This window comes from Oncorhynchus mykiss, chromosome 4 (genome assembly GCF_013265735.2).
Source record: "Oncorhynchus mykiss isolate Arlee chromosome 4, USDA_OmykA_1.1, whole genome shotgun sequence".
Lineage (NCBI taxonomy): Eukaryota > Metazoa > Chordata > Actinopteri > Salmoniformes > Salmonidae > Oncorhynchus > Oncorhynchus mykiss.
The window spans coordinates 16840099-16855312 of record NC_048568.1 but is presented as its reverse complement, the minus strand read 5'-3'; the positions used below and the strand labels follow the sequence as shown (position 1 = coordinate 16855312).

Genomic DNA, 15214 nt, shown 5'->3' with positions numbered 1-15214 from the left:
TGTCCTGGCAAAAACTACAGCCGGAACAATACCAATATCATGATACTCGTTAGTATCTTTGAAAGGAAACAAAACACGAAGCGGAGTTCAATTCTCTAGGAAAACAGCCCTAATGTTGGAAACAAACATCATTATGTTGTCATCCAGAGTCACATTTCTTTGTTTTCCAAGCTACAGCACACAACAATGTACATAGAGCAGGTTTTTAAAAAGTTTGGTCTGGTTTGTGTTTTCATATTTGCCATGACATTTCTTTTGTGATACTGGTATCGTCACAGCCCTGGCAAAAAAAAATTAAATAACAATTTTAATTGAAAGGTGTTAGTACACATGTCTTCAAAACAAGGTCCGGTCAGGACTATTTAATTGAAGAGGGTAGCGTTCTGTTCACTTCAAACTGTTCTTTTGATTTTTATTCATTATTGGGAACAGTGGAATCTGGTTTGACCTAGCCTCTTGACACAAGGCAAACTAATGAAGACCTTGTGAAAATCCAATTGATTTTCTTCCCTCCTCCCCTCGATACGGAAGCAGTTAAGGAAATTATGGATGGCTTTGCCTAACAGGCTGTAGATCATGATTAAAGAGCAGAGACCCAACATTATTCAAATCTGTTGGCCTGTAAGTGCGGTTTGTTGAATGAATAGTCACAGCACAGCACTGTCTGTGAAGGTGATCCAATCTGCACTGTTGGCATACAGATCTGATGGACTGGATACAAAGTCTATATAGACTTGGTCACATGGGCAACTCCTTTCACCACGCGATATCACATGTCAAATATCTCAGCCGTGGTGACTGGCCACCATGTCAACCTTTAGACCTGTGTAAGGTAGAGGTCAACCGGGAACAGCTCTTAGGGACAATTATTGACCAATCAGTGCCTCAGTCAGGGGTGGGGCAAGTAATCAATACGGTCCGCAACACATCAGTGTCAGTATTCATTTGCCTGCTTGATGACCTCACGAGTCATTATGACACCCAAACAGAGGGGTAAATGCGTGGATGTCTAGGTTCTAGGATTGTACCTTAGCACTGTCAGTATCAATAGAGATTGGAGAGGGAGCCAACATCCTCATCTAACAGAAGAGCCACAGTACCACGGATCTTCCTTAACCACATAAACAGTAAAGAGTTTCCAGTTGTATCCATTAGTGTGCAGTAGAGCAGTATTTCTTCCTACACTGCAGAACAGAGTGCTCATCTTTCCTCTTGGCTGCTTGTTTACTAAGCCAGTCTTTGAGATTCTGTCCACAAGGTATTTGGTTCTCCTCTGTCAATGGGAGAGTGCAGCCAGTCCCCTGCAGTATACCTTTCTCCACTCTTTTATAGCAGGAATAAAAATGAAATGTGCATTCTGAGCATAAAAAGTGGGCAGGGCGGGGATGGGAAAAAAAAGAAGAAAAAGAAAGACAGGCACCTGCAGATGCTTGAGGGCTTCAATTACTGCCTCTATGGTGCCACAGGTCAACAGGGGGCCTTTGGCTCAGGCCTGGACAGGATCAGCCCTGTCCAGCTCAGTCTGAATGAGGCCGGGGCCTGACTCTGGGCAGGGTTGTGGTCCGACATGAGAAGGTGAGATTGTATGGGGGCCGGGGGCAGGAATGAAGAGCTTTTACAAATAAAGCAGGCGCCCAGAGGGTTACGGCCTGGCTGAGAGAAAAACTCACCACTGCCTTGCGCTTTCTCTCCTTTACCTCTTCTTTCCCCTACCTCCCATGTCTTATTTACGAGTGGAAAAATACGAAGATGCTGGCTGAATTATTTAGCGTGTGTACTCGGCTTTCCTTTCCCAAGAAATGAATGTGGTGCACCGCGTACACTGCCAAAACTACTAACCTGGGCAGGGTCCATAAAGGTCCATGAAAATACAACCACCACAATGCAACACACACAACTCAATCTCAGAAACAAAATAGTGGATACTGCTGCTGCATTTGGACAAAATGGGCCCAATCTGTCAATATATATTTTTTTAATTGTCCACTTTAAAAAGAGCATCAATCCAAACCCCTGAAAACATTCTCAGCTGTACGTTGTGTCGTCTGCATCAGGCTAAATGGCCCAAACATTAAATGTCCCAGAACTGCACGTTACGTTACATAATTGCCCTTAAGACATAATATCAACAAAAACAAATGGGACCTCACAAAATGAGAGCCATTATTAAAATATGCCTGGTTACTTAAATCCCCAAAGATAAACAATTTGTCGGAAGAGGCAAAACAATACCATGTAGAGCTGTGAAGATGTCATTCACCATGCCGGTGTTAAAACAAGGCCAGGTACGTGACAAGCCTAACAATAAACAGGGTTTAGTGATGACCTGGTGGCAGATAGAGGGTTATACTCTATCTGCAAGCACTTGTACTATGCCTCTGCTGTAGTCTGTATTCAGCAGTATAGTGGATAGCTGACAGAGGGGAAAAATCCAGCCTATGGCCAAAAGCAGAGGAATGACGGCTCCTGCTCCACCACATTGGGCATTGTCCGTCATCATAATAGTACTCAGGGCAGTGGTGGATGAGGAGGAGGACAGTCTGCTGCACTGTTGGGCCATTAATTAGACTGAGGATGGAGGTACTAATCCGTTAACTACAGGTCGTTATTGAACTGCATTTCCTCATTAAAAGGGCAATTCTGCCACTTTTTAACCTAAAATGAATTATCACCAGCACCCTACTAGTGTGTACATGAAGTGGAGCAGGTCGAGAGTTAAGTTCCTTGGTGTCTGCATCACCAACGAACTATCATGGTCCAAACCCACCAAGACAGTCGTGAAGAGGGCACGACAACACCTCAGGAGGTGAAAAGATTTGGCATGGGTCCCCAGATCCTCAAAAAGATAGAGCTGCACCATCGGTTGCATCACCACCTGGTATGGCCACTGCTCGGCATCTGACCGTAAGGCACTACAGAGGGTATTGCGTACGGCCAAGCTTCCTGCCATCCAGGACCTATATACTAGGGGCTGTCAGAGGAAGGCCCAAAAAATTGGCACGGGCTCCAGTCACCCAAGTCATAGACTGTTCGCTCTGCTACCGCACGGCAAGAGGTACCAGAGCGCCAAGTCTAGGACCAAAAGGCTCCTTAACAGCTTCTAAGACTGCTGAACAATTAATCAAATGGCCACCCGGACTATTTACATGGACCCCCCCCCCCCTATACATAGTCACTTTACAAATGACCTAGACTAACCTGTACCCCCGCACATTGACTCGGTACCGGTACCCCCTATATATAGCCTTGTTACTGGTATGTCATTTTCTTGTGTTACTTTTTGATTTAGATAATACATTTTTTTCACTTTAGTTTATTTAGTTAATATTTTCTAAACACTATTTCTTGAACTGCATTGTTGGTTACGGGCTTGCAAGTAAGCATTCCATGATAATGTATACACTGGTTGTATTCAGTGCATGTGACAAATAAAACTTGATTCAATTTGATTACATATGTGAAAACAGCAAGTTCTAATGGTCTGTGGTTACAAAGACAGCAAAAAAAAATATTTAAAAAAAAGTTTCTCTGTGACGTCACAGGGTAGGATTAAAAGTAAGAAAAACCAGCAATGACTAGCTAGCCAGAGGGAAGGTCTTTTTTTATTATCATTGCTCCCCACGTCACCTCTAATCTCAGCCTTTGAAAAATCACCGTTCTTAAAATAATTTTAACTTCTGATGATCGGGTAGAACTTTTTACTTCATTTATTTCTACGAAACGTGCCGATTTCTCATATGTAGACACTGGTATTGTGCTGGAGATAATGAAAATGATGTTGAAAAGTGGTGGAATTGACATCAAGGTGGCGACACGCATCTCTGCGTGCCTGGCAGACATTTCAGCTTGGATGTCGGCCCACCACCTCAAGCTCAACCTAGACAAAACCAAGCTAAAGCTAATCAAATTAATAATTTAAACCTTTATTTTAACTAGGCAAGTCAGTTAAGAATAAATTCATATTACAATGACGGCCTACCCCGGACGACGCTGGGCCAATTGTCAGCTGCCCTATGGGACTCCCAATCACGGCCGGATAAGATACAGCCTGGATTCAAACCAGGGACTGTAGTGACGCCTCTTGCACTGAGATGCAGTGCCTTAGACCACAGCGCCACAATGAGGATTTATTTTTTTATTTATATTTTGGTTCAAAGACATATCAAGGCTTCACTACAGACCCGGGTTCGATCCCGGGCTGTGTCGCAGTCGGCTGCGACCGGGAGACCCATGAGGCGGTGGACAATTTGCCCAGCATCATCCGGGTTAAGGGAGGGGTTGGCCGGCCGAGACGTCCTTGGCCCATCGCGCTCAAGTGCCTCCTTGTGGGGGCCGGGCGCATGTACACTGACTTCGGTCGCCAGTTGTACAGTGTTACCTCCGACACATTGGTGCGGCTGGCTTCCGGGTTAAGCGAGCAGTGTGTCAAGAAGCAGTGGCTGGTATACAAAAAAGTTAGTTTTAGGCCCTGAAAGTCATTTTTGGTGAGTTTGGAAATCTACAAGCAGAAATTAACAAAGCTGTCAAAGCAAAGGGTGGCTAATTTGAAGAAACGCAAATATAAAATATATTTAGATTGGTTTAACACTTTTTTGGTTACTACATGATTCCATGTGTTATTTCAGTTTTGATGTCTTCACCATTATTCTACAATGTAGAAAATAGTAAAAAATAAAGAAAAACCCTGCAATGAGTAGGTGTGTCCAAACTTTTGACTGGTACTGCACCGCAGTCAGTCAGACTGGCCTGCCCTCATGCATGCATCCTCGAGTGAGATACAGGTAACTGCCAAAATAAATGCGTAAATGTGGAATAAAGTATATTGAAAGCAGGTGCTTCCACACAGGTGTGGTTCCAGAGTTAATGAAGCAATTAACATCTCATCATGTATAAAAATGTCCAGTTGCCCATTATTTTAGCTACCATGACTGGAAGAAGAGATCTCAGTGACTTTGAAAGAGGGGTCTCAAAGTAGCATAAGGGTTTTAAAGGACGTGTGTGTGTGTGTGTGTGTGTGTCTCAGTCACCAGATCAACCCAATTGAACACTTCTGGGAGATTCTGGAACAGAGTCCGAAACAGCATTTTCCACCACGATTTACAAAACACCAAATTATGGAATTTCTCGTGGAAGAATGGTGTCGCATCCCTCCGATACAGTTCCAGACACTTGTAGAATCTATACCAAGATGCAGTTCTGAAGCTGTTCTGGCAGTCCATGGGGGCCCACTTTATCTGGGTGTTTCCTTTATTTTGGCAGTTATCTGTATGCAAAGGCTGCTGGAGAGATCTATTCAAATAAGGGGACATTTGTACTGTGAAAGTGACTCACTCTTCCGTCTTACCCTCTCAGCCCTGGCTTGACAGTATTGTCCGTCCCGATTACCAACATACCTCCGCCTCAAAAATTATTCCCATTTTAATCCTACTGACAGACCATGCATGAGATGACATGGTGGCCCTGGAATAACCTGTGGGTCTTGTACTCCATCTATCTTTTCAGTAATGCAATAACTTTGTGAAACATAAAACACAGATTGAAAACCAATGATCTGTGTGATTGGGAATCTGAGAACCAGTCTGCCAACAACAATACTGAACACTAGAGGGGTTCAATTAAGAGGATTGTTGTCCTATACAACGTATAATATCTTCCCATAATAATGAAATAGAAAGCAATGTCTTTATAGTCTAGAGAGTCATCTTAAGCAGACATTAAACAGCTATGATTCTGTTGATGAATTGCAGCAAAGCAAAGAGAAATCGCACAGAATGCTAGCCACACAGGTAGGCAGGAAGGCAGCAGTACGTGGAAGGAAGGAGGCAGAACAGGACGGGACACTAGAAGATGAATTGGAGCTGAATGCCGTCATTGATCCTTAGCCCAGCCTCTCTCGGTGTGAAGAAAACAGAGTGGAACCCCACTCAGAGGGGGAAATTAGAAAGGTCATTAATATTAGCTGGTCATTGGGCCCATAAATTATGGTTTACTTGAAGCAATATGAGGAAATCGATCTCCCAGCCATGGTATACATTACAGGGTATACAAAGGGAATGGCAATGAAGCAAGTGTTACGCTCCTCGGACTACCAATAACCTAGGCTCTAACAGCAACTAAACATCACAGCACTCAAGTGGAGCCAACGGTATCACTCAAGGTCTATAGCAGGGAAGAAGTTCAACCGTGCCTGACATCCCTCCTGCATAAACTTCCGCCCTAACTGCATTGTTAATTTACAGACGAAGTACAAGATACCAGACCAGGTCAACTGGTGATCCCTTTGATCTCTCCTGAGTTAAGTAATGTGCAAAAAAAAACTAAAAGCAGATTTACCTGTGGAATAATCACCAAGGCTCTCTAAAATAGGATGAATTTGTTCCTCTAGGGCAATTCAAAAGGCTGACTGAGGGCCCTTCTCCTGAAAAATGTGTTTGTTTTCTATGGCTGTGTTTTGATTTCCGTATATTGAAGTGCATAGTGTAGGCCTATATTGATGTGTATACAGGGCTCATCTGTAAAATAGCCATTGGTCTCAGCATGACTCCCTGTCAAAAAGGTTCAATAAAATATCAAGATTGCATCTGTATAAATCGAGATTCTTTTCAAAAGGGCACGAGTCAATGGCGCAGAAGGTCTTTATTGGCATTCAGTAAATAAAAGCTACTGTACAAAGAACCTTTTAACTCAAGAAATGTGCCAGCTTGGAGACATCAATTTCCCTTTCCCAAAGCAATTAAGACTGAAGGTCAGGATGTCTCACTGTGGTCGCCAACACCTCCCTACTGGGACTGTTCGTCTCTCCCTTGGTGCTGATCAATTGGATTAGGTCTCTGTTCTGCTTTACAGGCGAGAGTCATCATTAGTGTCAGTCAGGTGGTTGGGGCTGGTGGCTTGGGAGCTTCCCCTTGGTGGTGTAGAAGCACAGAGATTCTAAAACGCAGAGGCGCAACATCGCCAGACTTCCGGGAACGCTTGCGAAACAGACCAAGCAGCCTGGGGTTTGGGGTTTGAGGAGTCAGTGAGAGAATTTTTCCTTAGTTGTTCATTTTATTGAAATCTAAAAGGCATAACCTAGATTCAAGCCAATGTCTGAAGTAGTTATAATCTGGGATTTCCTTTGGAGAAGCAGTTTCTGCCTATCTTCATACTGTCCTGTCTCTGGTAGTAGTGTGTTAGAGCTCTGGGCCTCAATGGCATAGTAGTGTGTAGTGGAGCTGCAGTGGCCCACCAGTCCTGGCCTCCTTATCAATCAGTCCTTCAATCACTCAGTTCTTAGAGGCATGGGATCACTGAGCTATTGGACTGGTGGTCAGCTTGAGGAAAGAGTGATAGGGCATTTTAAGGCCGGTGATCACTGATATGCACACACACACGCACACAGACACAGAGGGATATGTGCGCTCACAGTATATGATTACGCTGTGACGTAGTCTTCTGCTCATAAGCCCCATAAAACCATCATAGCTGCCAATACTGGCTTTTAACTCTATCCTAGCACTAGGAAGGCTTGTTCCTGGGGTTAAGATATAAGACGACACGAAGATGATCAGATAGCCTAACATTCACATATTATGAAACAAAATAACTACAACCTTATAGCCTAGCATTCGTATATTGACCTGCCAGAGGACATAGCCTACATTCTTCTATAACCTACATTTATCTGAGCATACCTCTGCGATACTCAAAGGTAATGGCCACCTACATAGTAACCTCCTGTGAAGAGGTTTCAGGCTCCATCAGTGTATAGACTATCCACAGGCATAAACAACACTGTGCCCCCTGTGAGACGCAGCGGGATTGGCTGGCAGAAAGGGACTGCTATTAAAGCCATTACACAATTAGACTGAGCACCTGGAGGGCCTCCACGTCGGTAATTCTATAGCCGTCTACAGATAATGGAGGGCAATACAGATCCGTTTCAAACGCATCTTCCTGGCATCCTTTGTAAGAGGTAAATGAACAAAAGAATGGCTAGGGGTACAGAATCGAAGAATACTTTACAAAGATATACAGGTAGTTTTGGATTAAAAAAACGGTTAACTTCCCCACTAGGTTGTCTGTCATGAAAGTAAAAGTGAGGAAGAGAGGCTACTGGGATTATCAGAATGTTACAGAGGTAGGTCAGGAAGGGAAGGCGATTTCGCTAAGTGTCATGTCGTCCATGGTGTGCAAAAATAATTCAACTGGATCTTGGGGGGATAGAGAGAGAGAGAAACAGAGAGAGAGAGACCGAGAGAGAAAGAAACCGAGAGAGAGGGACCGAGAGAGAGAGAGGCTGAGAGACAGACACCGAGAGAGAGAGAGAGAGACAGACAACAAGAGAGAGAGAGAGAGAGAGACAGACACCGAGAGAGAGAGAGAGAGAGAGAGAGACACCGAGAGAGAGAGAGAGAGAGACAGACACCGAGAGAGAGAGAGAGAGACAGACACCGAGAGAGAGAGAGAGAGAGAGAGAGAGAGAGAGAGAGACACCGAGAGAGAGAGAGAGAGACCGAGAGAGAGAGAGAGACCGAGAGAGAGAGACCGAGAGAGAGAGAGAGACTGAGGAGGGTGAAAGAGAGGACTGCCTCATCCTTCCTTCCTAGACAGCCAAGGCGACTCGAGACCTTTAACAAACCCACAGTTTCTAATCCCTGGCTGCTGAGCCAGCTGGCCCTCTCCTCTCCGCATGCAGGGGGGACGGGACGAAAGCCTGACAGGGTTATTAACCGATTGCCCTTCAAGATACCAAGTGAATACTGATAAGCGGGTCAGCCCTACAGAGCTGCAGCCCAGGCACTAATTTGCATCTAATTTCCAAATGCTTACTAGCTCCACCCAATGTTGACCTGCCCAGTAGACTGAGGAAATCTCAGGCAGCACACACCACACAGGAAGAGAGTGACATGCGAATCAGCAATAAGAGGATGCTGTGTGTGGTGCTGTGAACTGTGCTGTAATTAGCCCACAGTTGCAATGGTAAAGATTACCATAAACTATTCACCCAGTAAGGGTCTTTGTCAAACAGTCAGGCTTTTGTTCCTATGGCAATGTTTTGTTTCTATCCTGTACCTGTAGAGGTTTGTTGGATGGGATGTGTGTAGGCTACTACTAACTGCAGTAATGACTGGGGATATAAACAGAGATTGCTCTACTGTCTCTGACACACACACACACACACACACACACACACACACACAGAGAGAGAGAAAGACAGCAGAATGTTTTTTTTTCTTTCTAATTTGTACGATGATTCATAGTAGAACCTTGGTACCAGGATGAAAGGGGAACAGGCAGGTGATTGTGTAAGAAGGGAACTCAAGCACAAAACTAGTTCCAAAGAATGTACAGAAAATTTTCCCATTAAAAATAAAAATGACTAACCTTGCCCAAAACAAACTACACAAAGCATCCCTGCTGGTTATTTGGTTGTGCAATGTTTTCATAGTAGGCCTAAACCAGCACATCCCTCCCCCTAACAAACAGACACACACGGGCTATGGCTCTCCTTAGGAGAAACATTATGCGTTTCTAAGCCCAAGGCTGGGACCTGAGCCGAGGACTCTCAAAGGCAGCTTTGCAACCATAAACATGGCAAATTTTGATTGACTGCTAAAGAATCTGCCACCACTGCAATTTCCTCTAAATCACCTTATGCCTTCTGAATAATTTGATCCCATCAAGTGGTGTACTTTGTCAGCAGAGAAGCTGTACCACAGGAAGCTGATAGTCGACATGAGGAGAACCAAAAACAAATGCCGCCAGACTAGGCAAATAACATGCTGAAGTGACAAACCAGCCAAGCAAGTGGAGAGTTGTATGTCTTTTGGATTCATAACTAAACACCCATTAACACTTTCTATTTTTAGTGGTTTCCGAGTATGGTGGCTGTACAAAAACAGACACTGGCCCTCTGAATGGGAATAATTCTTACCCATTTACTAGTCATCATTTGTAACACTATCATTCATAGTATGGAAGTGTCTATAAATGGTTGGTTAATTCATTGTTCAAAAACAGGACTGTCTGGAGGCTTAGACCCACATAATTAGGCTACACAGTATACGAACACTAACAAAGTGCCATCCAAAATTATCATCCAATCAATTGGACTACTGTGGTTTGTCTACAGCAGAGATGGGCAACCGGCGAACCACGGTGCCCCTTTTGTAGGCCCGTGGATCAATTCCACCACCGCTCAAAAAAACACACACAAAAAAATATATATATATATATATATATATATATATATATATATAATTTTTTAGGAAATCTGTCAGGGTCTCAACTTACTGTCAAGAGTTAAGAGTTAGAATAGTAGAATATGCAATATTCTACATTTGGTTGTGCATGAGCAGTTGTCTTGTCAGTTAACATTTTTTTGATTGTTAAATTAGCCTAGCGGCCAGCTATCTAAACATGTACTGGCTGAGATAATGGATGGGCTGAACATGCCGAGAGAAGTTTGGATTGGTCTGCCACGTTGCATGCTTCTGTCTATAACATGAGCTGATCAGTATGTGCAGTATCAGTGTTTAGCTAGCTAGCTACAGGTCTAAACAAAAGACTCCACTTTGCCAGATGATTACATGACCCAGGTGTGTCTGGGGGATTATAATTGTATTCATGAACATGTGTACATATCTAGACAATAGTGGCCCATCCACTTAGCTAGATGTGGCTGGGGGGGGGGGGGGGGGGGGGGGGGGGGTATATCATGTATTTCACGGAACCCATCAATTTAGACAAGTGTGTCTGGTATAGGTGTGCCAACATGACCGTATTCGTATCTGTAAATTGAAATTTGATAGATCATACTGGTGATCATAAAAAACACATGTGTTTTAGTATGCCTAATTAGATGTTGGCTAAAAACTATACCTCCCTGCACATTCTCACTGCAAAAAAAATGCAGATTAGGATCAGTGCAGGGAGGGTGAGTGTCTGTGTGTCCTCAATTTGCAGCAGGCAGCCAAGTTTGCTGTCACTCAGTCAGAATGTGCACTAGCGTTTCCATACCCTTGCCCCACTTGTTAGATACTATGCTGCCATGTGATTTATCATAGGAGCAGGCAGGAGCAATCTAAATTATCAGACAGAAAACATGCGAGGAAAAGTGATCAGGTGAATTTTTTAAGTGAGTGGACGGAGAAATATGCTTTCACTCTATCCAATCAGAGCAGCAGGATCAACGTACAGCCCACCCTTCTCTTTACAGACAGGCAAACTATCCAGTTTAGTTATTTAAACCATGCAAATGACTGACGCAAAGACAGTATGGTTTAGAGACTCTGTGACTGACACATGAGAGACATGCTTCCTGGCACCCGAAAACATTTTTTTTCCAATCACAGATAATTACAAAAAAATACTCGGATCATAATCATATCCAGAAAATGGTCCATACCCGTTACGATAATAATTTTGTCCGACTACTCAGCACACCCCTAGTGGCTGGGTAAGCATCACCTAATAATTATGAAATATTTGTATCTGTACACTTTCTATTTTTGATATTGCTACTATGCAAATATGCATGTAACCATTTCACTGTAGTGTTTACACCTTCAGTGTGTGTTTACCAGAGCCGGTAATGTGAAGAACAACATGACCTGCACCAAAATCAGATTAGGATTTAGGCCAAGGACTACATAGTGTTTTTTTTATCTGGAGTTCCCCCTTATTGTAGGCTACTACTTTCACCACTTTTAGCCTTAATCTTTGGTTGTTTACTACACTACTCACTCTGTTTAGCACATGGCCTCACTTGTGAATCCTTAACTTATGACTGGGGTGGCAGTATTAAGTAGCTTGGATGAATAAGGTGCCCAGAGTAAACTGCCTGCTACTCAGGCCCAGAAGCTAAGATATGCATATTATTAGTAGAAGTTTCTAAAACTGTTTGAATGATGTCTGTGAGTATAACAGAACTCATATGGCAGGCAAAAGCCTGAGAAAAAAATCCAACCAGGAAGTGGGAAATCTGAGGTTTGTGGGTTTTCAAGTCTTTGCCTATTCAATATACAGTGAAGAATTTGGTCCGATTGCACTTCCTAAGTCTTCCACTAGATGTCAACAGAACCTTGTTTCAGGCTTCTACTGTGAAGGGGGTGCGAATAAGAGTTGTTTGAACCAGGTGTCTGGCAGAATGCCATGAGCTAAGTCTCGTGTGCAGCCGTGAGAACGAGCTGCGTTCCCTTTCATTTCTAAAGACAAAGGAATTGTCCAGTTGGAACATTACTGAAGATTTATGATAAAAACATCCTAAAGATTGATTATATACATCGTTTGACATGTTTCTACGAACTGTAATGTAACTTTTTGGACTTTTCATCGGACCTCATTCAGTTGACTCCACAACATGGCGGGTATCTGTATGGCTTGTTTTGGTCTCTGAGCGCTGTACTCAGATTATTCCATGGTGTGCCTTTGCTGTAAAGCTTTTTTTTAAATCTGACACAGTGGTTGCATTAAGGAGAAGTATATATTTAATTCCATGTATAATACTTGTATTTTCATCAACATTTATGATGAGTATTTCTGTAAATTGACGTGGCTCTCTGCAAAATCACCAGATGTTTTGAAAGCAAAACATTACTGAACATAACGCGCTAATGTGAACTGAGATTTTTGGCTATAAATATGAACTTTATCGAACAAAACATACATGTATTGTGTAACATGAAGTCCTATGAGTGCCATCTGATGAAGATCAAAGGTTAGTGATTAATTCTCTATTTCTGCTTTTTGTGACTCCTCTCTTTGTCTGGAAAAATGGCTGTTTTTCTGTGTCTAGGCGCTGACCTAACATAATCGCATGGTATGCTTTCGCCGTAAAGCCTTTTTGAAATCGGAAACTATGGTGGGATTAACTAGAAGTTTATATTTAAAAATGGTGTACAATACTTGTATGTTTGAGGAATTATAATTATGAGATTTCTGTTGTTTGAATTTGGCGCCCTGCACTTTCACTGGCTGTTGAAAAATCGATCCCATTAAAGATGGGTGGGGCTAAGGCTTAAGAGGGTGTGAACAATGCTTAATGGTTGAAGAGATCTCCAGTAGCTGTACCAAAACATTCCAGGGCCATTTTCTCAAAGGTGGGATAACAAGTTTGTCAACTTTCAAAGCAGAATTACTTTCCCATTGTTACTCAACTGCAGGGTATGATATAGAAGGGTATGATATAGCTCTGAGTCTCTACTTTTATCCAATGTAAAAAGCACAATTTCAAAGTTTGCTACATAAGACCGAATCAAGGAGGTCAGTCACATTAAAAACTGCAAACATTTCTTTCCACCCGATGGCAAAATGTGTAGAATTACAGGAAATTAACTAAAGGGGTCCCCAAAAAGCTAGGTGTGTATGGATGTAGGTATGCAGACCCATGTGCCACTGCGGCCCCTCAATGAGTTCCGATATTTTGTGGCCCCCACCCCCATCAAAGTTGTCCATCCCAGGTCTACAGGATGCACTCTCAATCTGGGTGATAATGAAGAGTATGGGATTGCGTGTATATAAATACAGGACATATGCGTGTATATAAATACAGGACAGATATCTGAATACAAAGTTAATTAGTTCAAAGTTCAATAGACACAAACCACTAGCTGAAAATATTATGCTTGTGCTGTACAGTGTCGTATAGGCCTAACTATAGTAAACCGCGTGTCATTTATGAGGAACTTGCCGATTAGGCAAAACACTACAGCAAACACCGTATGGGAAGCGAAACTAATTACACAAACCCAAAGCAGCCATACTCATTCTAGTAGATAATAAAACACACATACATACATGCATACATGCATGCATACATACATCTCACCTCTTTAATTTTTTCTCGTCTCTCTTTGGTTTCCGGATTGGAGGGCTCGTGCCCTGTTGCTCCGGGTGGCCGGACATATTCAATGACTGGTAGGTTATCGTCATCTTTCCCACCTTTACCGAGACCTTCCTTCAAAACTTTGTCCTTCTCGTTCTGTATATCTTGCTTTATCTCGTCTGGTCGTTTCTGAAGAGTGTCTTTGGCTTCAACCAAAGCCTTTTCGTGGTCCTTTCTAATCTTGGCTAATATCTTTTCGTCGGTCCCAACTGCGATATTTGAATCACTATCCGTACCTTTTCGAGTGTTGGTTTCTACCGCGGACGAGTGGAAGAAAACTCCGCTGAGCAGCTTCGACGAATCCGGTAGGAAAAAAATAGCACCGAAACAAAGCGTAATAAAAGCGCTAAAAACTAATAGCAAAATGAATTTCTCTGTCAGTCTGAAAGAGGTCGGGCTGGAAGACTTCCTACTCGGGGTAGCTGTAAAAGGCAATAGAGTTGCTACTGGCATTTTCCTTGTCGTTCAAGAAACTAAAACAAATGAATTCAATTCTAAAATCGGCTTACGTCGCACACAGTCTTAGCTTCCGTACAATACTATTAGCTATCCATTTCCCATATGTATATCAGATAAATTAATAATTTATTATTTCGTAAAAGTTACTATTGAGCAGCGCGCTGCTGTTTCAACTGCCCATACTGGGAAAACATCTGCAAAAACTCTTCGCTCAGAGCAGAACGGAAGGAATGGCAGCTATGCGCAATTGACAGCTCTTCTTGTCCAATCGCTTTGGTCTGCGCGTACAGTTAGCGAAATACAATTGTGGGCGTGTTGTTCGGACCCGAATGTGACAGTGACACTCTTGTTTTGATGTCTTGTTCAAACTTAATGGTCACTCATAAATAAAAGACACATGCAGTGATCTAAACGATATCACATAATACAAAGTGGTCATATGAAACGGTTCTAGAGTAGAGGTAGTCAAGTCAGTCAATTACATCTCGGATGGATCTCGTAGTCGCACGGATTGTCTACTCAGTCAGGGTGTGTAGCGCGTGGACATTCCACATCGGCTCATGCGTTTGTCATGTGGCTTTGCGCGTGGCTGAATCGGACATGTTGTATAATGAAATAAAAATAAATACAATCGCATACAAATAGTTTTTGGAATGTTAGGCTACAGAATATAGAACAAAATACATGAGAAGTCCGTGTATGTCAAATATATGTATTTTTTTTGTCATTGTAATAATTTTTGCTTGCTGATATTGCCGTTTATAATGTCAACAGAGAGAGAGAGAGACTGAATTTAAACTAAACAAATAACAGCCTGCCAACACTTGTAATGAAAAAAGAAACCACCTATAGATTTTTTTGCATGGCTACAATATCAGACTGCATTTA

General features: G+C 42.7%; 1 protein-coding gene across 1 annotated transcript in view; it reads right to left on the bottom strand.

Annotated features, from left to right (window-relative positions):
- The window catches only part of LOC110522207 (mannosyl-oligosaccharide 1,2-alpha-mannosidase IA), a 163494-nt gene extending 148607 nt beyond the window's left edge, over positions 1-14887 (bottom strand). The window contains exon 1 of the mRNA XM_021600408.2: positions 13811-14887. Coding sequence (XP_021456083.2) covers positions 13811-14320 — 510 coding nt within the window. The 5' untranslated portion in view covers positions 14321-14887. The remainder of the gene's footprint in view (positions 1-13810) is intronic.
- Between the last annotated feature and the right edge of the window lie 327 nt (positions 14888-15214).